This window comes from Bos grunniens, chromosome 23, assembly GCF_055505025.1.
Source record: "Bos grunniens cultivar Pamir isolate PY7600 chromosome 23, Bosgru_T2T1.0, whole genome shotgun sequence".
NCBI classification, from domain to species: Eukaryota; Metazoa; Chordata; class Mammalia; order Artiodactyla; family Bovidae; genus Bos; species Bos grunniens.
The window spans coordinates 11875918-11901738 of NC_141187.1; the positions used below are offsets into that span (position 1 = coordinate 11875918).

Below are 25821 nucleotides of genomic sequence, written 5' to 3' on the forward strand. Positions count from 1 at the left end.
AGGGAATCCGTGATAGTAGTCACCCCACACACTGTTCAAATGAATCAGGCTTGGACCTTCAATTAGTACCAGTGATAAAATCAGGCTGCTTCGGGGTCAAAGAGATAAGGGGCCAAAGTGGCCCAGATCTAAAGAGGCTCGGGAGTGGTTCCTGTTTGCAGCCACTACTGTCCCTCGTCTACAAAAGGAATGCAGCTAAGGAGGAAATATCCTAAAAACAAAGTTGTTATCAGAACCTTCCAAAAAAAGGAAAGAGGCAGAGAGTCCTAAGCACACCTAACTTGGGGGTTTTACCCTTGGCAAAACACTTTACTGAGCTTACCTCTTTTGATCCTTACACAAAACTGTGAGGTAGGTAAGGTAGGTGCTATTGTGCCAAGATGCCAAAAAGCACAGGCACCTGTTGCGGTCACATGGCACAGGTCAGGCAGAGCAAGTTTGAAAGAAGTCCTGTCCTCCTGGGCATCCCACTCAGGCTTCCCGCTCCTGCCAGCTGTCTGCACAGTCCCCCCGCTCCCCGCACCCCCCCCCCCCAATCCTGAGACACAGCGGCTAGAATCAAGAAGCCACCTGTCTTGAGCCACCACTTTCAAAAGTCTTTCATTCCATCCTATTAGGGCAAAGTGCCCAGGCCGCCCCACCCTCAGGGTGGATTAGGCCTCCACCTCCCTGTTGGGGTTTAAAGTACATCAAAAGAGATCCTTGCCTCAAACTATCTTTCACAGTCCTGGTCTGGTGGCTGGAAATCACAGACCAGGAGAGACCCTCCCCCCCACCCCTTTTTAGGTAAAGGCATTGTATCTTGATGACTCCTGCTCACAATGCCTGCGAGGGACTCCCACACTGCAGCCTCTAGCATCTTCGCTGGCATCGTCTCCTGTGTCACTCAGTACATTGCAACAGACATTGCCTAATGCCTGCTTGTTGATGGAACTGGATGTCTCTAGCAAGTTCTGTGGGAATGGGGCACAGGGTAGCAAAAGTTTGATCGTGGCTGAGGGAGGGTATGAGAAGGGTGACGGTGACTTGGAGAGGAGAAAATAGGAAAACAGAGGTAAGGGGTGTTGAATGGGGACACACCCTTGGCAGGAACTGAGTAAGAGACCCTGAGTCTAAGAAGGAAGGCAAAGGGATTTCTAGAGATGCCAGGAAGTAGGAGAGGGTCGAGTGTATAAGGTGGGTATATGTAGGGGATAGAGAGGTTGGTGGAGAGGGCTGTTTACGAGGAGCCCCCTGGGGAAGGGGCTGTTTGTGGGTGACATTCTGGTTCATTGCTGGCAGTGCCCTGAGCAAGTCACTTGAGCATTCACAAATGATTGCTCTGTGGAAGCTGCAGAAGAAAATGTAAAGACGTGGGAAAATGATTGTGATGTATTGATAAGTGAGAAAAAAAGGAGGTTACAAAACAGGGCATAGAGTGGGATCCCTATTTTGTAACACTGGCTGGAAAGACACCAAAATGTGAACTGTGGTTGTCTCTGTTGCATGAGGATGACTTGCATTTCTTCTTGGAGCCTTTCTGTATTTTTCAGATTTTCTACAATAGACTTGAAATATGACTTTTGTATATTCAGGAAAGGTTATTTTATAGAAAAACTCATTGACTATTTGTTGAGTGCTTATTAGATTCCACAGTGTTGCACCACACTTGATGCAGAGAAATGTAAGCCATGGCCACTGCTCTCAGATTACCCTTAAATCCAGTCATGGCACAAGGGTACAGTTCAGGGCACAGGAATGTGGTCCCTGGAGCCTGACTGCCTGGGTTCACGTCCCTCTTATGCAGCTTCCCCGCTGTGTGACCTGGGCAAACAGCTTGACCTTTCTGTGTTTTGGTTGCCTCATCTGTAAAATGGGGCTAGTAATAGTACCTGTAAGGATTAATTGAGCTGATACATGTGATCACTTAGAAGAGCAGCTGACACAGGATAATCAGGACCTAAGTGTTAACTGTTATTGTTATTAGTGGTTAAGAGCTTTCCCTCTGGAGCCAGCCTGTCTGGGTTCAAATCCTTGTTCTGTCCCTGTCTGTCTTGAGCAAATGAGTTAATCCCTGTCTCTACTTCAGTTTCCCAATCTTTAAAATGGGAATCAAAAGAGTGGTGTCTCATTAATAGAGTTGTTACGAAAACTCACCAAGTGACTATGGACAAAGTCCTGAGAATAACATGTGGCACATAGAAAGTGCTCAGTAAGTGTGAGCCTCTGTAATACTAATTATTACTATTACTATTATTATCATATTATTACTATTGGGGGAGGCAGGGATTGGGGCACCATCCGTTAGAGTACCCTCTGTAGAGCCAGCATGGGGAGGGGTCCAGGGTGCATGAGACAAGCTGCTCTGGGTGCAGCAGGATGGCCCTATCCATTCTCTCTTGCCTCTCCCACATTCTCCTCCAGCCCAGGTCATTCTGGTCCTTTACGATTTAAACTGTGGCCCCAGGTGCCACTCCTTGCCCATATGCCACCTCCTCCCTGATCCTTGTTTAGCCACACGGAGCGTGGGTTTATGGTAAGCTAATGAAGGCAGGTTTCCACGACTTTTATTTGCATGGGAAGGGCCCTGGCAGTACTATATTTATAGCTGTGACTTTTTTTTTTATTATTATAAAAGACTTCTATCATTGCATAAACTTAAGCCCCACCTGAACCCTCCCTTGGTTTTAGGAAGGGGGTTCCTCATTCAGACTTTCAAGTTCCCATCTGCTGAAAGCCAGCCCCTTTCTTTAACTGGGTCTGGTCACAGAGACTCACTTGGGTAGCATTTTCACCCATGTAAGCCTGTTTTCCTTTGTTATTGGTGCACAGTATTTTATGTCCCCTCTTGCAGCCATAACCTCTACACATCATCATTTGGGCTGGTAATATCATGAATGAATGAATGAATGTAGTCTTGTACTGTTTTAGTCTCAAGAAAAATGGCTCCGTCCTGGGGTGAAGCAAAGCCCTTGGCAGACAGGAGAAGCTGGAAGACCTTTTGAATCTTTGTGGAACAAGAAGCCTCTGAGATCCCACGGTGGTTGGCAGTTTAGAAACAGGATGACAGGTCTAGTTGGGAAATGTTTTAAATTTGGAGACTTAACCAGGGTGAAATTGATGAATGGTCACAGGTCAGGGAGAAAGGAGCCCTAATGTACCTGAATTCTTTATTGAGAGCTTGTGTTCTTACATTTAGGCTTTATTAATACTGCTGTGCTGACCAATTTTATTAAAAATTTGGGTTTTTATTTAAAACCAAGTGAAATTGACCAGAGGGGAAGCCTGCTTGTCTCAATGTTTGGCAGGAACTCCCAGTGTCTCTCTGGCCTTCTGGATTATAAATATATATATTATAACATATTATATACATATGTATATATTTGATTGATTGATGGCCTCACGGGGTCTTTGCTGCTATGCATGGCCCATCTCCAGTTGCAGAGTGTGGGGGCTACTCTCTGCTGTCATGCATGGTCTTCTCACTGCTGTGGTTTCTCTTGTTGCGGAGCATGGGCTCTAGGCGTGTGGCCTTTAGTAGTCGCAGCTCGTGGGCTCTAGAATACAGACTCAGCAGTTGTGGTGAACGGGCTCAGTTTTCTTGAGGCATGTGGGATCTTCCAGGACCAGGGATGGAACCCATGTTCACAGCATTGGCAGGCTATTCTTTACTGCTAAGCCACCAGGGAAGCCCCTTCTGGACTATATTTGAGGGGACTTTTTCAGGTGGTGCTCAGAACTCCCAATTTATCCCACACAAGACACTTCATACTCTCTGGGGTTGTTTTATGTACCCCAGCTTTATCTCTTCTGTGACTGTGAGCATATAGAAAGAGAGAGAGAGAAAGAATGAGCAACTGGTTCTGTTTCTTTGGAGAACCCTAAGACAGTAGGTCTGAATATAAGTTGTTTTCTTGCTTGGAAAACCATTCTTAATGTGAATGACTTTCCATGACGCATGTGGTTGGACAGGTACAAGAGATCTGGGAGACCTCAGCAGGTTTTGGTGTCTCTCTCTCAACTTCTGAGCAGGCTTGGGCTTAACCCCGCAGTCACAAATCAGCAGTAGGAATGAAGATCTGACTCCTCCTCTGCCCCCAGCCCCCTCCATGTAGTTAGCTACACCTAAAACTACGTGTGTTTATGACAGCCAAAGACTGGGCAGAAACAGCTTAAATGTTCCTCCATGCGACGGAGTATTATACAGCAGTACAAAGGAACAGGAGGTATTTTCTGCACTGGTGTGGGACAGCACTAAGATAAACACCAAAAAAAAAAAAAAAAAAAGCAGTGAGTCCAACACTGTGTTTCCATTCTGGTGGATGAAAAGAATATATGCATATTTGCTGACAGGTTCACAACCCCTCATCCACAATTTCAAAATTCAAAAAACTCAGAAAACCAAGGGTTTTTTCCTTCAGTTCAGTTCAGTTCAGTTCAGTCTGCTCAGTTGTGTCCGACTCTTTGAGACCCCATGAATCACAGCACACCAGGCCTCCCTGTCCATCACCAACTCCCGGAGTTCACTCAAACTCACGTCCATTGAGTTGGTGATGCCATCCAGCCATCTCATCCTCTGTCGTCCCCTTCTCCTCCCCTGCCCCCAATCCCTCCCAGCATCAGAGTCTTTTCCAATGAGTCAACCCTTTGCATGAGGTGGCCAAAGTACTGGAGTTTCCGCTTTAGCATTATTCCTTCCAAAGAACACCCAGGGCTGATCTCCTTCAGAATGGACTGGTTGGATCTACTTGCAGTCCAAGGGACTCTCAAGAGTCTTCTCCAACACCACAGTTCAAAAGCATCAATTCTTCAGCGCTTAGCCTTCTTCACAGTCCAACTCTCACATCCATACATGACCACAGGAAAAACCATACCTTGACTAGATGGACCTTTGTTGGCAAAGTAATGTCTCTGCTTTTGAATATGCCATCTAGGTTGGTCATAACTTTCCTTCCAAGGAGTAAGTGTCTTTTAATTTCATGGCTGCAATTTTTCCTTCAGTTTGTGGCAAATTTATTGGTAGCAAAACCAGAGCTGAAAGAATGTGAGCCATTTGTAGCTGTTATTTATCCCGGTTAGTGTGAATATGTTATACCTCAGACCTAAGGTAACCAACCCATCATCATGCTTGCCTGTGACTGAGGGATTCCTTGGACGTGGAACTTACAGTGTTAAAACTGGGACAAAGGATCATCCTATACAGAGCCTAGACAGACCCTCGAATGGAGGGAAAGTGTCACAAAATACATGGTACGCGTACCTCATTACTTGCCTAAAATCCTATAAGTTCTGCATCTTGAAACCCATTTGTTCCCAAATGTTTTGGATGAAAGACTGTGGACCTGGATGTTCATGAAAGTGAAAGTGTGTCACTCAGTGGTATCGGACTCTTTGCCACCCCCTGGACTGCAGCCCTGGAGAAGGCGATGGCACCCCACTCCAGCACTCTTGCCTGGAAAATCCCATGGGCGGAGGAGCCTGGTGGGCTGCAGTCCATGGGGTCGCGAAGAGTCGGACATGACTGAGAGACTTCACTTTCACTTTTCACTTTCATGCATTGGAGAAGGAAATGGCAACCCACTCCAGTGTTCTTGCCTGGAGAATCCCAGGGACGGGGGAGCCTGGTGGGCTGCCGTCTACGGGGTCGCACAGAGTTGGACACGACTGAAGCGACTTAGCAGCAGCAGCAGCAGGACTGCAGCCCACCAGGCTCCTCTGTTCATGGACTCCAGACAAGAATACTGGAGTGGGTAGCCATGCCCTTCTCCAGGGGATCTTCCTGACCCAGGGATCGAACCTGGGTCTTCTGCATTGCAAGCAGATTCTTTACTACCTGAGCCACCAGGGAAGTCCAGGATGTTCATAGACTGTCCCTGGAAGGAGATACAAACGACCAGCCGCAACCTCTGGAAGGAAATGGATGGCTGGAGGGCAGGGTTAGGAGGGAATTTTCACTGAGTATCATTTTGTATCTTTGGACTGTACTAACTCCTCAGAAAATAAATAAAGGAATGCATGGGAAAACAAAACCCTCTACTTTTGACTAAACTACAGATAGAATTTTTTAAAAATTTGAGAAGATAAATTACTATGCTGCTGTTATTCTTTACCATCTGAGCCACCAGGGAAGTTCAGGATGTTATTGATGCTGTCAGAGAAATATTTGTCTTCCTGATTCTGCTGATTCCAGTGTATCCTGTTCTCAGAGCTGTTTGTCTGTTGAGCTCTGATTTGAGAATCAAGAGACTTGATTGTCCTTTTCTGAGCCGAGGGCTGAGAAGGTGTCTCCTGGAGCAGCAGGTGGACCCTTGCTCTAGCTTCAGGAGCACGCTCCACAGCCCCAGGCGATTTTTTTTTTTTTCCCTGGTTGGTAGTTGTTATTATTATTTTGAAAGAAGAAGAACAATCATGCAAAGCAAGTAGAAACAGGCTGGGTCAGCTGAAAATACCCACGTGCTCCCTCCTTGGGTCTCCCGGTGATATAATTAGCTGGTTTTATCCAGCGGTGAGTGGGCGGCTTGCTCCCCTGGCAGCCGGCAAGGCCAAAGGATGATGCAACAAAAGGCAAGCCCGGGCAAGGCCGAGCCGGGGCTGTGCCGGCCAAAGATGCTGATGCGATACACTGGGGTGGGGGTGGGGCGGGAATAGCCGGAGTGGTTCGGAGCTGCAGGCGTCTGGGGGACCCGACTGCCTGGGGGGCAAAGCTGGCCTGCTCACTAGGCCTTGCGCTCTCACCCCGCCTGCCCCTTCAGCCTTTCCCCCCACCCCTACTTAGTGACAGACACTATTCCCCGTTCTCTGATTCTCAACTGAGATGGAAGTTCTGCTGAGAACTTCTAGAGGTAAGAAAGGGGCCCTTGTGCACCGGTAGACTAAATCAGGGTTCCCAAAGCTGTGAGGCTGGAGGGCTGGGAGGTTTCAGTTACTGGGGAGGTTTTTCAAACCCCTGTATCCTTGTGTAGCTGGTTGACCCTCACACAATTTTAATTCAGTAGGTTCAGAAAGGGGGCCAGAAATCGGAAATAAGTCTTTAAAAGAATATTTACTTATTTATTTTTGGCTGCAAGGAGGTCTTGGTTTCCGCATGTGGGATCTTTGTTGCGGTACAGGCTTAGGTAAGTGGGATCTTAGTTCCTTACCAGAGATTGGAACCTTCAGCCCCAGCTTTTGAAGGTTGATTCTTAACCACTGGACCACCAGGGAAGTCCTGGAAATAGGTTCTTAATTGTGTTTAATTATTATTTTAAATAGAGTTAGCTATTAAGAATATATTATGAGGAATAAGCCTATTTTGCATTCAGGGTTGTACACAGCACAACTCCAGGGGGCGCTGTCCACACAGACTCAGATGGTGCTAATGGTGCCCATGGAGGTAGGTGACACAGCAAACCTGCCCCTGTCCCCAGAGGCAGCCACTCTCATCGTTTCTTGCGTCTTCTTCCAGAGAGATTCAGTGTACTTGTAGGATGTGAACATTTTTCAAAAGGGGGTTCCCCTCTCTCCCATTCCCTATGTTGAGAATCCCTGAGCTGGAGGGCGGATGGTCTGAAAGATGGAGTTCGGCTATCTGCAAAGTGATAAAGGAGGAGTGGACCTTCCCTTAAGTCTTACCACAGCAGGCCCCCTCTCCCCTACCAGGTCCAGGCTGGGTCCCTATCAAGGACTATCTGCAGGGACTTCCCTGGTGGTCCAGCAGTTAAGAATTTGCCTCCCAATGCAGGGGATGCTGGTTCGATCCCTGCTTGGGGAGCCGAGATCCCACATGCCACAGAGCAACTAAGCCTGTGCACCTCAGTCAGGGAAGGCTTTCTGCTGCAGGATAGTTCCCATGAGCCGCAACCAAGACCTGATGCAGCCAAATAAATAAATATTTTTTTAAAACTACCTACATTTCAGGCAGTAAAAGGCTTTTTCTCAGTAATCCTCCTAGGTCCCCTGGAGATTTTCAGATGGATTTGCTGAGTAGGGAATTTTCCTGCATTTCGATCCAGTGATTTCTCAGCAGACTTTGATGTTGTCTAGTCAAAACAAAACAAACCAAACTTGTGTACCAGAAGGGGGAAATTGGGTCCTGCTGTGTGACTTTATACAAGTCACACTGTCTCTTTGTGTCTTGATTTCTTCCTCTGGGAAATGAGGAGCCTCATGTCTACTGCCCCCCCCCCGCTTTTTTTCAACCTCTCACAAAGGTTGTACCATCATGGATATGAAAGTACCCATTTTTGAACTTCCCTGAAGGTCCAGTGGTTGAGATGCTGCGCTTCCAATGCAGAAGCATTGAAATGCCAGGCATTTGATTCCTGGTTGGGGAACTGAGATCCCATGTGCCTCGTGGCAAGGCCAAGTTAAAAAATAAAAAAATTTAAACAGTACACGTTTTATAGATGAAGATTTGAGGTCCAAGGTCATGCAGCTCAGAGGTGTTCCTGTTCTCCTTGTGGTCAGGTCCAGAAACTCAGCAGGAAAAAACTCTCTTGCGAGAAGGGAGTGGGAAGAGGAAGAAGGGGTTCTGATCCGCCTTGCTCCTTCGCTGTGGCAGAGACGGCTAGCAGATCATCATAGATCTGTGCCCCTAGCCAGGGACTATACAGACCCTTGCATCTAAGTGGGACCATGTGACAAGTTCTTACCAGTGCACTGTGGGTAGGAAATGATGCGTGTTACTTTTGAACCAGGTGTGAAGAAAGGCGTATACCTTCTTCGTGTTCTTCTTTCTTCCTCCAGCTGGAAGCAGAGGTCCTGATGCCCTTGGGCATAGTGGAGCTGCAGGATGGAAAGGGCCTGAGTCCCTGAATCATCGTCACACCTGGAGGTCAGCTACTTGCCAACCAGAACAACTGTATTCATTATGTGAGTGAGACATAAACTATTGGGTTGTCACTGGAATTTGAGAGTTCGTTTATTACAATGGCTAGTGTCACCCTGGGCTTCCCTGGTAGCTCAGCTGGTAAAGAATCCGCCTGCAAAACAGGAGACCCCAGTTCGATTCCTGGGTCAGGAAGATCCCCTGGAGAAGGGCATGGCAACCCACTCCAGTATTTTGCCTGGAGAGTCCCATGGACAGAGGAGCCTGGCGGGCTACAGTCCATGGGCTCGCAGAGTCAGACACGATTGAGCAACTAAGCACAGCAGAGTACAGTGTCATCCTAACACACACTCCCACTTTTCCTTCTCAGCCCTGCACTGAGCCACTTGCTTGTACCCAAAAGGAGACTTTGGTAATCATCCCTCAGAGCAGGTGCAGGGTTGTTAAAAACCACTGAGGGTGGGGAGAGGGAGGCATCATCTCCCCTTAGCTCTGAACTTGGGGCCACCAGCATATGGGGATTGGGTTTGCAGCTGTTACATTCCACAGTGGCCCTAGTAGCATTTTGACTATGTGCGACACTCAGCGCCATCCTAGGGGAGCAAAGATAAGGACAGACAGCTGATAGGAGCGGGGAGCAGAGAGGGAGGGCCCACAACCAGAGCCCTGGGTCTGCCTGGAATCTCTGCCTGTGTCGTCTCAGCCAAGCCAGCACTCTTGGGCCCTCCATTTCCCCATCTGTAACATGAGTCTAAAGCACATATCCTGGATGGAAAGTGGGGGAAGGTGGGGATGGTGAGGGGTCAGATAATGGATCTGACTATGCAGTTGGAGGACCCAAACCCAAGATCCTCAGAACTTTGACGTGTGCTGGGGCTTTTTCTTGGAGGGGCTTAAAAATAATTTGTTAGGAAAGAAAATACGAAAGAATGCCTGATTCCTACGTTTGGGGGATCATTCAGATAGTTATTCTGGGCTAAGGGATCTGGAAGAGGGATGTCCTAATGGCTTTGAACGCTACCTCCAAGGATTGAACTCAGTGTCTATGGGTAGTTCCTCTTGCCACCAAATGTTTATTGACAGGTGTCCGATATCTGACATTCCACCATTAGTGCTTCATTCCTTTGGATTCCTTTTTTATTCTTCTACAAAAATGCAAGCAGTGATAATCCCAAACATGTGTTCAGTGCTTTAGACTTTTTCCAGGAATCTTAAAAGATACAGACAGGTCCAAACGCCAAACACAGGTGCTTCATTAATCATTTTATCTCCTGACAGGAAGATTGTGGGGGCAATTCTACTCCTGGGTGTATATCCAAGAATAACTTGCACATGTGGCCCAAAGACATGGATAGGAATAATTATAGCAGCCCTATGCATAATAACACAAAATTGGAAATAACCAAAGTGCCCACTGACAGGACATGGGGATCACTGGATGTGAAATAACAGTGAAAATGATTGAGCCCTGTTTTAATAACATATTGCTGCATAACAGGCCATGTTAAAACATGGGGCAACCATAATCATTGATTTGCTCACTAGTCTACCATTTAGGCAGGGGCTTATTGAGGATGGCTTGTCTCTACTCCATGTGACTTCAACTGGGGAGGATTAACTGAGGGTGAACAATCAGTGTTTTAATTAATATTCATTTTGGCTGTACTGGGTCTTTGTTACTGTGTGGGTTTTTCTGTAGGTGCAATGATCAGAGGCTCTTCATTGCGGTGCATGGGCTTCTCACTGCAGTGGCTTCTCTTGTTGCAGAACACAGGCTCTAGGGCTTGCTGGGTTAAGTGGTTGTGACACATTGGTTCAGTAGCTGCAGCTCCCAGGCTCTGGAGCACAGATGTACAAGCTTAGTTGCTCTGTGTTATGTGGGATCTTCCTGGATCAGGGATTGAACCCATGTCCCTGAAATTGGCAGGCGGATTCTTTACCACTGAGCTACCAGGGAAGTCCCAAGATCAGCTTTTAAGATGGTCCACTCATGTGGTTGGACTGGATGCTGGCTGTCAGCTAGGAGATCAGCTGGAGCTATTGTGTGTGTGGAAGTAGCCTTCTTATATTGCATGTGGCCTCCACGTGACTTCTCTTAGCCTGGTGGTCTCAAAGTAATCAGACTTCTCAGGTGGAGTCTCAATATCCCCAAGAACGCAAAAGCAGAAGTTGCTGGATCTTTTTGAGGCTTAGGCCTAGAATAGGCACAGAATAACCCATTCTATGGGTTGAAAGAGTCATAAAGTCAGATTCAATTGCAAAAGAGTGTGAATAACCAGAGCTGTACTTTGTGTGCCACAAACTTGCACAAGCACAACCACCCATAGCCATATGGATAAATCGTAGGTAAGTTATGCTGCAGGAGCAAATAAGCTTCGCATTTCAGTGATTTCATGTAACAGTGGATTATTTCTTCCTCACATACATATCTTAAAATATATATATTATTTGGCTGCGCTGGGTCTTAGTTGCTGCACCCAGAATCTTCGCTGTGTCACGTGGGCTCTCTTGTTACGGTGCACACACTCCCTAGTGGTGGTGCACGGGCTTAGTTGTTCCATGGCGTGTGGGATCTTAGTTCCCTGACCAGGGATCAACCCACATCCCTTGCGTGGCAAGGTGGATTCTTAATCACCGGACCACCAGGGAAGTCCAGTCACAAACATATCTTATACAAGCTGGTGGAGTGCTTGGCCCCACACAGCCAGCCAGTTAGGAACTTAGGCTGATAGAGGATCTACCACACTGAGATGGCACCATCTGGGACATGAGGCCTCACTTTTGCCACAGCCATGGAGGACAGAAAGGCTGGAGAATTTCACTTGACCTCAGCTCTAAAGATACACATGTCACTTAGGTTCACATCTCATTGGCTAGAACTAATCACATTACCCTGCCTAAATTACAAGTTTCCCATAGATAAATGGAAGCGCATTACTATTCCAGTCACGTGTAATAAAACTATTGAAAACAAAGGACAGTTCAACATAAAATTCAAGATAGCGTTTACTTTGGGGTGGGCGGAGGAGTCAGCATAGAGGAAGTCACAGGAAGGTATTAATAGCAATTATTTGTAATACTCTAATCCATGGGTTGAGCAGTGAGTATTGATTATACTATTTTTAATGAATAAATGAGTAAATAGATGAATGAAATAAAAGAGAGGGCTCAGAAGCAGCGGCACTGAAGCATAACCTCAGAGTGCAGGCCAAAAATAGCTCTTCCATAAATATTCACTGAGCTGTGGTTGAGGCTGCTAGGCCTTGAGGGTACAAAGATGAATAAAATATAGGCTCATCCCCTCTGGATTCCCAGCTCAGAGGATGCAGTAGGCACATGAACCAGAAAAACCAGCAAAGCACAGTGGAGTGGACTGCTTACCAGGAACTTTGGGAGCCAGAGAAAGAAAGTCTTACCCCAGGCAGTCATGTAGGTTGGGTCATGTAGGATCAATAGGAGTTCAATAGGTGGAGAAGGAAGTGGAGGTGGGGTATATTGGTCAGGGACACTCATTCTGGGAAAAGTGAACAATATATACAAAGGCACAGATAGCCCTTCATTCCTTAGGTGGCCTGTGTTCACAGCATTTCCTCACCACCTTCTAGTCCCTAAATGATCTGATCAACTCATTCATACTGTGCTATGCCACCCAGAACCCTACGCAGGACCTGCACATTCAATATCCCCACTGATTTCTATGTGCCAGGCACTATGCTAAGCATTTTGCTTATATGATTTTATTTAATGAAGAGCAGAACTTAATGCCAAAGAAATGAATTTCTAATGGTGAAATTTCAGACTTAGATAAGATGAAATCTTTAGCTTAGGGAAGCTGGAAGTATTTGTGTGGCATGAATTCTGTCACAAATTCCTCTGCCTCACCATATGTTCAGTCCTGATCTTTGTACTGGCTGGGTAAAGCCCCTGGAAGGTCAGGAGGTGGGGTGGGAGGAGTTCCCAATCTTATTCTTCAAAAAAAAAAGCAAGTGGGATTTCTGCTCAATAATATAATAATGTCTCTGTTCTGCCTCTTCTCTGGGGTCTCACTTCTTGGGAGCCTGTGTGGAGGTGAATTCCTCTGAAAGCTCTCTGCCCCTGTTAGGGACTCCCCAGGCCTTTTCTGAGAAATACTGACATTGTTCCTAGCACTTCCCCTCCCTTCCTGGGTAGCTCCTGTGGCCACCATTGAGTTTTCCTCACATCCTCCTTCTTCGGGCTAGGGCTTTTCTAACTTTCCTTTCCATCATCACTTCCCTCCTGGATGAGACTAATCTGGGTCCTCTCGTTCCTCAGGCTCAACCTCTTTACATCCCTAAGCCTCCTGCTTCCTTAGGAGCAGACCTGGCATCAGGCTGCAGGCCCGACTAGCATTCACGCCTTTGGGAACATGTCCTAACATGTTGAGCCCTGGCATAGAAGAAGATGGTGGCTGTTTTGTCCTTGGGACTGCCTGCTTTTAGACAAGAGTGGGGTTTTAGACAAGAGGAGACCCCCAAAGACCCCGGAGAGACCTTGGTCTGCATTTCTCTGAACAGAATATGTGATTTGCCTCAGACCCCTTGGGACTGGTCTGGGATCTGTTGTGTACCTGCATGCCTCTCTGTGTGTGTATGTGTGTGTGTGTATTTTGGGACTTGGATCTTGAGTGTGGCTTTTATCAACCTGCTTCTTTGCCTCTTTAGGGCAGAAGCCCTCTCTTAAGAGCAAACCTGGCTACACATTCAAGTGAATGCTTGGAAACTTTTTTTTTAAGTGCTGAACAGTACTAGACACCAGTAGGTGCTTAATAAATATTTGTTGAGTTCTGTTGTGGTGGTGGTGAGTTAAAAATTATTAAAAAAAAAAATCACTTCCCCAAAAAACAACAAAAAGAATTATTTCATTGTGAAGCTCAGGGCCGTAAAACTAATTCAATACAAGCCGTCATTAAATTTTTTTTCCCCAAAGTAAACAGATAGACAATGTCAAGTCTATTTACGATGTCTGAAAGCCAAGGGGATTCGAGACAGTAGGAGGATGTGCCCGTCCTGTGCTGGACATTTGACACCCAGCCTTTGGGTGGTGTGGGCACGGGTGTGTTGGAGGTAGGGAGGGTGGAACTGGGAGAGGAGAGGGCTGGTCCTGGGGTGTTGGCCTGTTTGAGGGTCTTCCAAAGTCCACCTACAATTCTGGCCTGACTCCAATATCAGGCAGGCAAGGGAGTCTGGTAAAGGGTCCTCCCACCCCTCCCCGGGCTCCTGTCCCAGCAGTAGAGGAGAAGCAGGCCTGTCCTCCCTGAGGTCAGCTGCTTTGGGGGAAGAAGACTGGGCATGTCTGGGCAGAGATTTCCAGACGCCGAACAGCCCTAGAGGTCAGTAATTGTAGCTGCTTCCAGCCTGCATTCTATATTTTAGTTGATTTCTGTTCAGATTAACACTCTGTTCTCTGCAATTTTTTTACAAGCAGAAATCGAAAATGTTTCAGATGAAGGAAGGAAGCCAAGGTGGGGTACAAGTGGGGATGGGGAGCAGCAGGGCACCTCACTTGCTTTTGCATCTGTTGGAAGCACTGGTTGGCCTTTCGAGAATTGCTTTCATCCGTGTCACCTCAGTGTATTGCCTGGAAATGACGGGTGCTGGGCATATCTTGCATTCTAAAGCTGCTGAAACAGAGAGGGCAATAAGCAGAGAGCTCTGGATGAGAAGCAAAAGGTCTGTGTTCTAACCATCACCATTGATTTGCTGTATCCCCTGAGTCAGGCCTCTGAGCCTCCCTTTCCAGCAGTGTATGTGGTGGGTGGGGATTACCCAGGAGATGACTCACCCACCCAATCCTCCCCTTCCCAGCCCGCAAATCCACGGCAATTTCTTCTGCTAAGGTGAGATACAGGCGGTGAGGAGGAGGGGGTGGGAAGCTTAGCTCAGTGTCCCATTTCCCCTGGAGACCAGGTTAGCCCTTGCTTATCAGTGTCCCCAATTCCGTCCTTCCCTGGAGCATTTGACAAATAACTTCTCACCCCTTTAGTTCTGTGGGCTTCGGTCGGTTTCCTCTTCTGAGAAATACGGGGAATTGAACCCTCTTCTGTGAAATAAAGGGAATTGAATCCGTTCTGGCCTCCAAAAATGCTTTGTTGGGGTCTCTGGGTGCCTCAGGTGATGGGGAGAGGTGGTGTAGTGAGGGACCCACGGTGGTAGAGTGGGGCTTTTCTGGGAATTGCAAAGTGAAGTGTTCTTTTTAAAAAAAGGATTTTTTTTCTTTATTAATGTCACTCCTCGTGGTTTATTCAGGTGCTCGGGGTAAATCCTTGCCCAGAGTCAGTCGGTGGTGGGTCAGAGAGGGGGCTAGTCCGTCAGGTCCCAATAGCGCCGCCGTCGCGTTGCTGGGAGGTCCAACTCGCCCTCCCCACCCCCACCCCCCGCACTGGGGGAAAAAAACAAACAGAACTGGGACTCAGTTAGTGCGGAAATATGTCAAGTGCACAAACCCAGGCGCGGAGAGTGGGAAGGAGGGAAGCGCGCCCTTGCAGCCTGTGAGGTTGGCAGCGGAGTCACCAGGGAGCCGCCGGAGCAGAAGCGCCGCTGTGGGCGGAGCGGCCGGTCCCGCCTCCCGCCTCTTTATAAGCCCGGCGCCCGGCGCCCGGCGGCGCCAGCTGAGGTGTGAGCAGCGGCTGGAGACCGTGGTTGGGAGACCCGGCGCTGCGCGCAGATTCACGGAGACGTCCCGAGACCCCCAGAAGAGGTGAGGGAACCGGGGCGGGCCAGCGAGGATCCCGAGCTGAGGCTCCCGAGCCGAGCCGAGCGAGTCCGCGTGTTTGTCCGTGCCCCTCGGGGGTGTGTGTCCGTGGGGGCGCGTGTGTCCTGTGTTCACAGGTGAATGGCGCGCGGGGCCCTGCGCGCGGGTCTCAGTTTGGGGCACACCAAGGGCTGCGAGTGCGCGTGCGGGGACAGGGCCCGGGATGCGTCGGAGGCTCCGGGAGCGGAGAAGGCGCCCAAGTACCAGGGATCTCCTCTCTGCGATCCCTCCCCTGGAAACTCCGCCGGGGCGAGGGAAGGCGTGGACCCGCCGAGGGTGCGCCCGGGGCTCCAGGCTCGGCGCGCTCGCTCCGTGGAGAGGAAGCCCGGTACGCGCAGGGCTCCGGGAGGGGCGGGGAAAGCCAAGCCGAACAGGTTCATCTGGGATCCATTCCTGGGCGGTTCTCAGATCCGATCGGTGTCGTCCCGGCCCAGAACCGAGGTCGGAGTCCCCGGTGCTGCTGAGGTCAGCTCCGGCTGTGTCCTGGGCCCCTGGGAACGTGTCGGGATACGTTCCTTAAGAGTAAGCTGGGAGGTGACTCACGGTGACAAGAAGACCCCGGGGAACGAGTCGGGTGACATCAGAACTCCGCCAGGGCTGGGAGACTGTGGCTCCGCCAGAAGTCCCTTCCCTACTTCTCCACGGTCTCTGTCCCCCCGCGCCGCCACCATCAGCACAGTGACCTATTTGGCTGGCACAGAGTGTTCCCAGGGAAACCGGACACCGGGAGGTCCAAGACCGGGTGTCCGGTCCCTGCCCCGAGGCGCGCCCTCTGGGACCCGAAGCCGCGGCCGGGCGCTGGGTGGGCTTGCGCCAGCCTGTCAGTTAGCGAAGCCCCGAAGCCGGACCTACCTCTCTCTCACCGCTGCCGGGAGAATCCCGGCCCAGCCTGCCCTTGGGTCGGCCGGACGGAGTCGGGGTCCGGAGCCGAGCTCTGCTCTGTGGCGCGGTGGGGGCACCCAGCCCCCAACGGGGGCGGTGGGGGGAGGGAAGGAGAGGTCCTGTGTTGTAAGGGATGGGGCTTTGGGGTGCGTCTCTGCTCCGGGCCTCCGTCACCTGCTTTCGGACGCTCCAGGCGGCCCCAACCCAGTTCGGAATTCCGTCTCCAAGGACGACAGGGCTGAGCAGAGCAGGGCGATTCGCTCTTTGGACGCCACCGCCCAGCGCGGACTGTAGTGCGTCTGCCTTGTCTGGGGCCCTCGGGGGACACTTGGGCTCTCCCCGTAGGGACAAGAATCCTAGAAATGGGTTTGGTGCTTTAGGGCGCCCGGGCAGCTCCCTCCCTCCTTCCCCTTCCTCCACGTTGCGTTTCGGGGAGGACTTAAGAGCGGTTTTGTTTTCGTTGCTCCCGTCTATTTTTATTTTTCAGGGATCTGACTCATCCCTTGCTTTGGGCGTGGAGATAAGGTGGAGGGACCAGATCTCGGCGCGCCTGTGCGTGCGTGCTGTGTGTGTGTGTGTGTGTGTGTGTGTGTGTACACGGGCGTGCGCGCGTGTGTTTCACAAGAGGCGGCGCGAGAGCGCGCTGTTTCCCAATAGTGGCGGGCGTTTCGGAAGCCTGACTAGCTCAGCGTGACGTGTTCGCGGCCCCCGAGCCCCCTCCCACTCCCCCTCCTCACCCCAGGGTGACGTGCAGCGGGAGTGGAAGCGAAGTTTTGGCGGGCGGGGAGCGCTTTGCAGGAAACTGACTCATCACAGCTCGCTGCCGGCCTCCCAGGCTCTGCCCACGCAGCTCCCCCTCCGCGCGTGATTTCCTGGAGACCGGCGCCCTCTTCTGGCCACATCGCTAATAGCTAATCCGCCTTCCCGCGGAATGAGGCTTCACCGGCCTTTGCTTCCCAATGTAATCTACTCTAGTACTGATGCTGAGTCTTTGCCCACTCCTCTCTTAAAAGTAGTGCCCCCATTGGATCTGCAGTGTTTACTGAGTGCTTACTGATTATTTGGGAATGAAAATATGGTTGAAGTCCAAGGCATGATAAAACCCTAGCAGGGTTCCTCCTCTTGCCAATGGAGACCTGAGATCCGTAGTGTCTATTCAAGCCATTCTGTGTGTTCCGTCTTGGCTGGCATCCCAAGCATGCCCATCTGGAGAACTGTCAAGCCCTTGAATTTAATTGTCTGGGGAAAAAGGGGCCTGTCAAATCTACATTTTGAAAAAGCTCCTCAAGTGGTTTTGATGGGTCTCTCTGGTGAGGAAACCTCAAAATTAGAGAGGGAGTAGGGTTCAACACCAGAACGCAGAACACAGGGTGTTCAGGGCTGGGTTCAAATCCTGGCTGTGCCACTGGTGAGCTGTGCGACCTTGGGAAACTTACTTAATTTCTCTGAGCCTTGGTTACCTCTTCTGTAAAAAGAGCTGATATACCCATTTCTTCCAAAAATTAATATCCATAAACTTTTTTACAACAGCCCTTGGCACATAAAATACCTAAATAAATCTCAATCCTTACCCCTGAAGAGAGTGAGCAAAGGTTATTTGTGGGCTTTGTCCACTGTGCTATTTAACCCCTCTCTATGTGGCAGCTTGAGTAGACACTATTGATCTTTTTCACTGTGTGGGTTCAGAGCAAGTCTTAAAACTCTTGCCCTTTAAACTTGGTCAGAGGTCGTCTAGTGCCTTCCCCTCCCCTGTGTGTTGAGACTTGGAGTTGTGGGCTTCACTCACTGTGAGAGGTGGAGTGGGGACAGGTAGATGTGGTGTGGGTCCGGGGCTTCCTGCCCCAGGAGGACACTCAGCAGGGCTTTCACCCTCAGAGCCTGCAAATCAGGACTTGTCCCCAGGAAAACCCAGTCCCTGTTAAAGTCATGCAGGCGCTCAGCCCTGGAGTCAAGCCAGAGCCGGGCAGGGAGGTGCCAGCACCCCCTCCTGGGCAAGCTCACCTTCAGTTTTCCCTCTCCTAAAGTGGGAGGAGAGGAACCAGGTAGACCGGTGCCTTTAATTTTCTTTGCCTGCAAAACGGGTTCCTTGGATGCAGGCAGAATGGGGCAGGGGCTTCCAGGTTGTCTAGACTTCGGGTCACCTGATGTGCCTGGCAGGATGTGGCTCAGCCTGGGAGAAATCATTGCTCTGCCCTGCCCTGCCTAGCTCCTCCTTACCCGCAGGCTGCCTGCCTGATGACATCCTTGGGAAAGGCCCTCAGCCCACAACACCTGTCAGCTGCTGTCTGAAAGAGGTGGTGGCCCAGGTGGAGTGATGGGGAGGAGTCAGCCAGAACTAAAGGCAGAGAGAAATAACATTCTCCAAACACTTTCTCTGTACTTGGTACTGCTCAGAGGGCGTTATCTACAACCGCTTAGCGAATCCTCACATCTGGCCTCTGAGACATTCGCTATTGTTATCTCCTTCTAGAACTGACACCAAAAATAGATGTCCCTTTCATCACAGGCGATTGGAATGTAAAGTAGGAAGTCAGGAGGTACCTGGAGTTACAGGCAAGTTTGGCCTTGGAGTACAAAGTGAAGCAGGGCAAAGGCTAATGGAGTTTTGTCAAGGGAACGCACTAGTCATAGCAAACACCCTTGTCCAGCATACATAAGAGACAACTCTACACATGGACATCTCCATCTTATAGAGGAGGAAAACAGAACCCAGAGAAGTTAAGCCACTTGCCGAAGGTCGCCCAGCAGAGCCTGGATTCCAACCCAAGTGGCCTAGTTCCAGAGCCCTCACCTTTAACCACCAAGATACAGCCGTTCAACTGCCTCGCCTGGTGGGGCCTGCCAGTCGTTTCCTTGAGCCTGCATCTATAGCCCTGCTCTTTAGACATGTATGCAGTCCCATTTTACAGATGAGGAAACTGAGGCCAGGGGACTTGAAGTGACTCTTTGAAAGTTGAGGTAGGAAGTGGCAGAGCGAGGACTAGAACCCAGGTGCTTTTTAACCCTAAAATCCAGAGTAGTTTTAAGTAACTGAGCAGGATTAGTCCACATGAGCATCTAGACGGAGGGATTTGAGAGGAGGCATCCATTTACTTGGGAATTGACCTCCCCGGCCAGCCGGGCCTGGAGTTAGGAAACTGCTGGACTGACAATTCACACATCCCTGGGGGCATTCACACCCATGAGGGACACCTCAGGGGGAAAAACAAATTGATTTTAGCTGATAACACCCGGTGGTAAACAGGACCCTGATCCCTGCTATTGCAATAAACTTGCCTTTGTTGACATAAACTTGCCCTTCAGCTGCCCACTCCCGCAGTGACCTGGGGGTGTCAGCCTGACTGACTCTGCCCCTCACACCCTCTCTGTGGGTGGAGGTTGGGAGAGCCTGTGGGAGGAACCGGAGAGCCCCTCTCACCTCCCTTTCTAGTAAGGAGACTGCGCCTGAGGTTATGCAGTGGCGTGGCCGGGAGAGGAGCATCCGACTTCCCGAGCGTCTCACTTATGTGCCCCGGGTCTTCCTTGTGTTCCAGCCACAGGTGCCATGTCTGAGCTGTCCAGGGACGCGCATCAAATCCCCCGCAGCAGCAAGGCCTGCCGCTGCCTCTTTGGTCCAGTGGACAGCGAGCAGCTGCGCCAGGACTGCGACGCCCTCATGGCCAGCTGCGTGCAGGAGGCCCGAGAGCGGTGGAACTTCGACTTTGTCACCGAGACGCCGCTGGAGGGGGACTTCGCCTGGGAGCGCGTGAGGGGCCTCGGCCTGCCCAAGCTCTACCTGCCCGTGGGGCCCCGAGACGACCTGGGAGGGGGCAAGCGGCCGAGCCCCTCATCCGCCCTGCTGCAGGGCACGTCTCAGGAGGACCACTTGGACCTGTCGCTGTCCTGCACCCTCGTGACTCGCTCCCCTGAGCGGCCCGAGGGGACCCCCGGTGGGCCTGGCCCCTCCCAGGGCCGGAAACGGCGGCAGACCAGCATGACAGGTGAGGACGGGAGCAGAGGAGGAGGCGGCGAGGGATTAGGACTCCCAGAACTCACTGCAAGGGCTGACCTATCTGGCCCAGCTTACTCATCGCTCTGAGAGGGGAGAAACAGGCCCAGAGAGGGGAAGTGGCTTGCCTGAGGTCACACAGCAAGTCTACTACCAAGACCAATTAGGTGACATTTATTTGGAACATTGACTATGTGCCAGGCTCTTTGATAAGTGTCTAGATTTATTTTAGTCCTTATAGTGATCTAATATCATAGGACATTCTTGGCATCCTTTTACAGGCAAAGGAACAGGACTCTGAGAGGTAGAATGATTTGCCTAAGGTCCCACGCTGAATTTGCCATGGAGAGTAAAAGAATGATAATTTCCTGGCTGCCTTATGCAAACTTAACTCGCCTTCCCCTTCATACGTACACACCTTCACCTGCACTTCTCAGCCTATTTTTCTCTTTTTGGCACTTTTTAAACTATCAACAGCTACTTACGTATTTGGATATAGTCCATCTCCCCAAATAGGATCCTATCTTTACAAGAAAGAAATCTGTATCTCTCTTGTTCATAACTGAATCCTCAGCACCTTGGATGGTGTGTGACACACAGAAGGTGCTTGAGGAAAATGGAATAAGTGAGGCTGGCAGTTGAACACTAACGATGCCAGGCCTTCGGCCAACGTCTTTTTATTTTTAACTTTACAAATGTATTACCGTTATTATTTTGGCTGTACAGCTTGTGGGATCTTAATTCCCTGAGCAGGGATAGAACCCAGGCCACCTCCGTTGAGAGCAAGGAGTCTTAGCCACTGGACCACCAGGGAAGACCCAACCAAGGTCTTTCCGGAAACATCTCATTTAATCCTCCGAGCACCGTACCAGTGTTATCCTCATTTTATAGGTCAGGAAATGGAAGCTTGGAGCAGAGCAGCCAAGAATCCTGCAGCACATTTGCAGCTGGGTCAAAACTAACAATAATAATAATAATAATAACTAACCTTTGTATGGCTCAGACATCATGCGGAACACTTTTCCTGGATCAAATAATGGGATCTCCAAAGCAGTGCTCTCTGATAGATCAGGCTCTGCAAAGCAGCAGATGCCTAGTACCGCTGGTCACATAGCACTGCTGAGTGCTTGCCATGAGGAACTTTTAGTTAAATTTTTCTTTTAGTTTAATGTTAGTTAATTTAAACAGCCACCTAGGGTTAGCAGCCACTGCATTTGGGCAGCTTGGCTTAAAGCAGGCCCATGGATGTAAAGTTTGTTATTGATCACCTCTGTGAAGCGTGGGGAGATGTTCTGTCTGTATGTAGCCCTCAGGGAGATGGGCTAGAAGTTTCCAGAGTTCTGGGCAGTGTGTCTCTCTGGCCCTGGGGAGGGGTCCCTGGTCCCTCTGCAGTTTGCACTGGGCGGGTAGCTCTGCTGGGCCCTCTTCCTCCTGGCCTGGCTGACATCTGTTCTCTCTCCCCAGATTTCTACCACTCCAAACGCAGGCTGATCTGTTCCAAGAGGAAGCCCTAACCCCACTGCTGGAAGCACGTCCTCGTGGGAACAAGGGGGCCACTGCGGGCCTCTTCTGTACCTTTTGCCTTGGTCCTTCAGTTTGTGCGTCTTAATTATTATTTGTGTTTTAATTTAAACACCTCCTCTTGTACATACCCTGCTTGCTGCCACCCTTCCCACACCCCCAGCCTCTGGCATTAGAATTATTTAAAAAAGACAAAAATTAGCAGAAAAAATAGGCTTATTAGATTGCTAGGTATTTTTATTATATGAACCGTTATTTAAACCCTCTTCATCCTTTGCTCAGAGAAGGCAATGGCAACCTGTACTCCAGTACTCTTGCCTGGAAAATCCCATGGGCAGAGGAGCCTGGTGGGCTGCAGTCCATGGGATCGCTAAGAGCCGGACACGACTGAGCAACTTCACTTTCACTTTCCTGCATTGGAGAAGGAAATGGCAACCCACTCCAGTGTTCTTGCCTGGAGAATCCCAGGGATGGGGGAGCCTGGTGGGCTGCATGGGGTCGCATGGAGTCGGACACGACTGAAGCGACTTAGCAGCAGCAGCAGCAGCATCCTTTGCTTTCCTCATCCTCACTTCTCTGAGGCTGGCGTGACCCCCATTCTCTGGGTGGCACTCTCTGGAGGGGCCTGGCTCCCTCCCCCGCTGCCATCTGCTGGGTGTTACGAAGTCCTGCCCCCTCTTTCCTGCATTCTCAGACCTGAATTCCTTACAATCTGAGAAGTAAATAGATAGCACTTTGAAGGGGGCCCAACAGAGTTGGAGGCGCCATCAAAACTTTGGGTTCCCCTTGCCCCCTCTAAGGTTGGGCAGGGTGACCCTGAAGTGGGCACAGCCTGGAAATGGGGCTGGGGGATTGGACACCCTCCTGGCCCTTGATTCCCACCTCTGTCCTGTGAAGGCATGGGGAAGGTAGGGGCCCGTAGCAAACCACCCCTGCCTCCCCACTCCCCCCCTGACCCCCATCCTCAGGGGAGCCAGTCTCAGTGTTTGGCTTCCCTGTGCCCTGCATTTTTCCAGGAGCCCCAGAGGCCCCTGTTTCCCAGCCAGGCTCTCAGTCCCTCTCTGCTCCCCCCCCTTCCTCCATGCCCTTTCCCCTTAGTATCTTCTCAGCCCTGGGTGGCAGCTCTGGGGGGTGCCCTAACCCCCAACTCAGTGGACTGGAAGGGGGAGGGATATGCTAGGCGTAGGGTTCCCCAGTTCTACCTCAAGCAGCGACTGCCCCTCCTCTTAGCTCTTGGGGTGGGGGTCTTGGGTGGTCGGGCAGGCCTCCTTGAATGGGATCTCTGTGTTAGGGGTAGGTGGGTGAGGAGCAGATTTTTCCAGGAGGGACAGTGTGACACCAGCCCCTGGAACTCGTCCAAGGACTTTTTCCATTTGCCCCACCCCTTCCCCCATTTCATTGCACTTTGAATAACAGCTGAAGGAGTCAGATGGCGGGAGCAGAGGCTGTGGGTAGGATATGCTAAGTGGGCAAATATGGGTCTGGGAGATGTGAGTCGTTGTCTTTCCTGGCGCTGAACCACTTGGTGGGTCTGACCCCAGACACCTTCCAGCTCCTGTAGCATCCTGGCCTGGACTATTTTCTCCTGGCTCCCATATGTCCTGTTTTTTCTGTCTCCACCTAGACTGGAAGCCTCTCAAGGGCAGGGAATAAGTCCTGTACTGCTCTGTACGCTTCAAAGCCCCACCCACAGTGCTGAGTATACAGCGGGTGCTCAATAAATATTCCTGATGACTTTACTTGTAATATTAGTGTTGTGGTTGATATACTTTACTATTTATAAGAGCAAGTAGATGGAGGTTTTTTTAATTATATAAGCACTTCAAAAAAAACAAAAACAAAAAAACAGTTTAGCAAAAGAAAGACCAAGACCATAGAACAAAAAGCAGACAATAACAAAACGATAAGTCATCACACATCTACAGATCACCACTGTCAGCATTTTGGGTTCTTGTCTGTGGTTTTTTAAAAGTAAAGAATATATTGTGACTCATCAGAAAAAGTGCAAATTACAAAAAGGTATAAAATGCAAATTATAAGATATAAAAGATATAAAAATGCAAATTACAAAAAAAAAAGCAAAATCACAATAAGATACCAGTACACATCTACCAGTGGAGAAGGCAATGGCACCCCACCCCAGTACTCTTGCCTGGAAAAGCCCATGGACGGAGGAGCCTGGTGGGCTGCAATCCATGGGGTCGCTAAGAGTCGGACACGACTAAGAGACTTCACTTTCACTTTCCACTTTCGTGCATTGGAGAAGGAAATGGCAACCCGCTCCAGTGTTCTTGCCTGGAGAATCCCAGGGGTGGTGGAGCCTGGTGGGCTGCCGTCTATGGGGTCACACAGAGTCAGACACTACTGAAGCGACTTAGCAGCAGCAGCAGCAGCACACATTACCAGAATGACTAACATGAAAAAGACTGATAATGCAAAGTGTTGGTGAGGATACAGAGCAACTGGAACTCACACCTCCTGGTGGAAGTGTGAACTATTTCATCTCCTTTGGAATAACTCTTTGGCAATATCTTCTAAAGATGCCTCCCCTCGAGCCTAGAGGAGGAACAATGACTAGGTATTCCATTCTTGGGCTTGTTCTCAAGAGAAATAAACACACATTTGTGCCAAAAGATATTTTCATAGCAGCATTATTCATAACAGAGCCTATGAAACAACCTAAATGTCCAGAACATAAGAACAGATACATACACTGTGGTATCTGTATATAGTGGAATCCTATATGACATTAAAAAGAACAAGGTACTCTTACATGAATCTTCTGATTATCTGTTTATATTTATCAACCCTAAGACTGACTGACTGAAGCCTTAGTAGCTTAAAACAGTAATCATTTCTTTGCTCTGGATCCTGCAGTTTGGCCAAGAACTACTTTTCAAATACTGAATAATCCTCTGTTCTATGGACCATGGCTTTGCTCCAGAACCCCAAGGGTCTGAGATGAGGCTCTGCCCTTGGGGCTTTTGGAGACTTTACACTGTTTGCTTATCTCCCGTGGATATATCTAGTATTATGGGATATGCTGGGTCACACGTCCCGAGCGTTTTCCCCATAGTGAGGACCTATTGCAGAGCCTCTTTAGCTCTGTACTCCACTTAAACAATACATAAGTCGTCCAATACATGAGCTGGAGCAGTATTCAGTACACTGCCTCCAAAGTCCCTATTGGCCACCAGCACCATGCCTCTTTAGTGGTAGGATGTCCACAGTATAATAATTTGTCCTTTAACCATGTGGGGCGCCTAGACAGTGTATTAAAAAACAGAGACATCACTTGGCTGACAAAGGTCCATCTAGTCAAAGCTATGGTTTTTCCAGTAGTCATGCACAGATGTGAGAGTTGAACCATAAAGAAGGCTGAGTTCCAAAGAATTGATGCTTTTGAATTGTGTTGGAGAAGACTCTTGAGAGCTCCTTGGACAGCAAGGAGATCAAACCAGTCAATCCTAAAGGAAATCAACCCTATATATTCATTTTAAGGACTGATGCTGAAGCTGAAGCTCCAATCCTTTGGCCACCTGATGCGAAGAACTGACTCACTGGAAAAGACCCTGATGCTGGGAAAGATTGAAGGCAGGAGGAGAAGGGGACGACAGAGGATGAGATGGTTGGATGGCATCACCGACTCAGTGGACATGAGTTTGAGCAAGCTCTAGGAGATAGTGAAGGACAGGGAAGCTGGTGTGCTGCAGTTTATGGGGTCGCAAAGACTCGGAGATGACTGAGTGACTGAACAACAACCATAGAGGAAATGTCCCGGCATGCCTCAACCCAGTTGGCCATTTAAATCTTAACTAATATGATAGGTTCCTGAATTTTTGCAGGGAATGTGGTCATGATTTTTGATCCGCTT

The 25821-nt window shown here is 49.6% G+C and overlaps 1 protein-coding gene across 2 annotated transcripts; it reads left to right on the plus strand.

The window, feature by feature from the left end:
* The first annotated feature begins 6598 nt into the window (after nt 1–6598).
* Nucleotides 6599–23693, plus strand: CDKN1A (cyclin dependent kinase inhibitor 1A). 2 transcript variants are annotated; one of them, XM_086371422.1, is made up of 4 exons: nt 6599–6821; nt 8704–8829; nt 19972–20418; nt 21891–23693. In XM_086371422.1, exons 1-4 carry the CDS (start codon nt 6794–6796, stop codon nt 21938–21940), a joined length of 651 nt encoding a protein of 216 aa, XP_086227548.1. In that variant the 5' UTR covers nt 6599–6793; the 3' UTR covers nt 21941–23693. The 2 variants fall into 2 exon arrangements, with proteins under 2 accessions (XP_086227548.1, XP_086227549.1); XM_086371423.1 differs by lacking the exons at nt 6599–6821; nt 8704–8829 and adding an exon at nt 15409–15502.
* Nucleotides 23694–25821: the final 2128 nt, after the last annotated feature.

Excerpts from the sequence above, each read along its gene's own strand:
- CDKN1A (XM_086371422.1), top strand. The coding sequence starts at position 6,794 with ATGGAAGTTCTGCTGAGAACTTCTAGAG. Across the intron at positions 8,830-19,971 it reads AGAACAACTGTATTCATTAT|CCACAGGTGCCATGTCTGAG; the intron begins GTGAGTGAGACA and ends CTTGTGTTCCAG. Across the intron at positions 20,419-21,890 it reads GCGGCAGACCAGCATGACAG|ATTTCTACCACTCCAAACGC; the intron begins GTGAGGACGGGA and ends CTCTCTCCCCAG.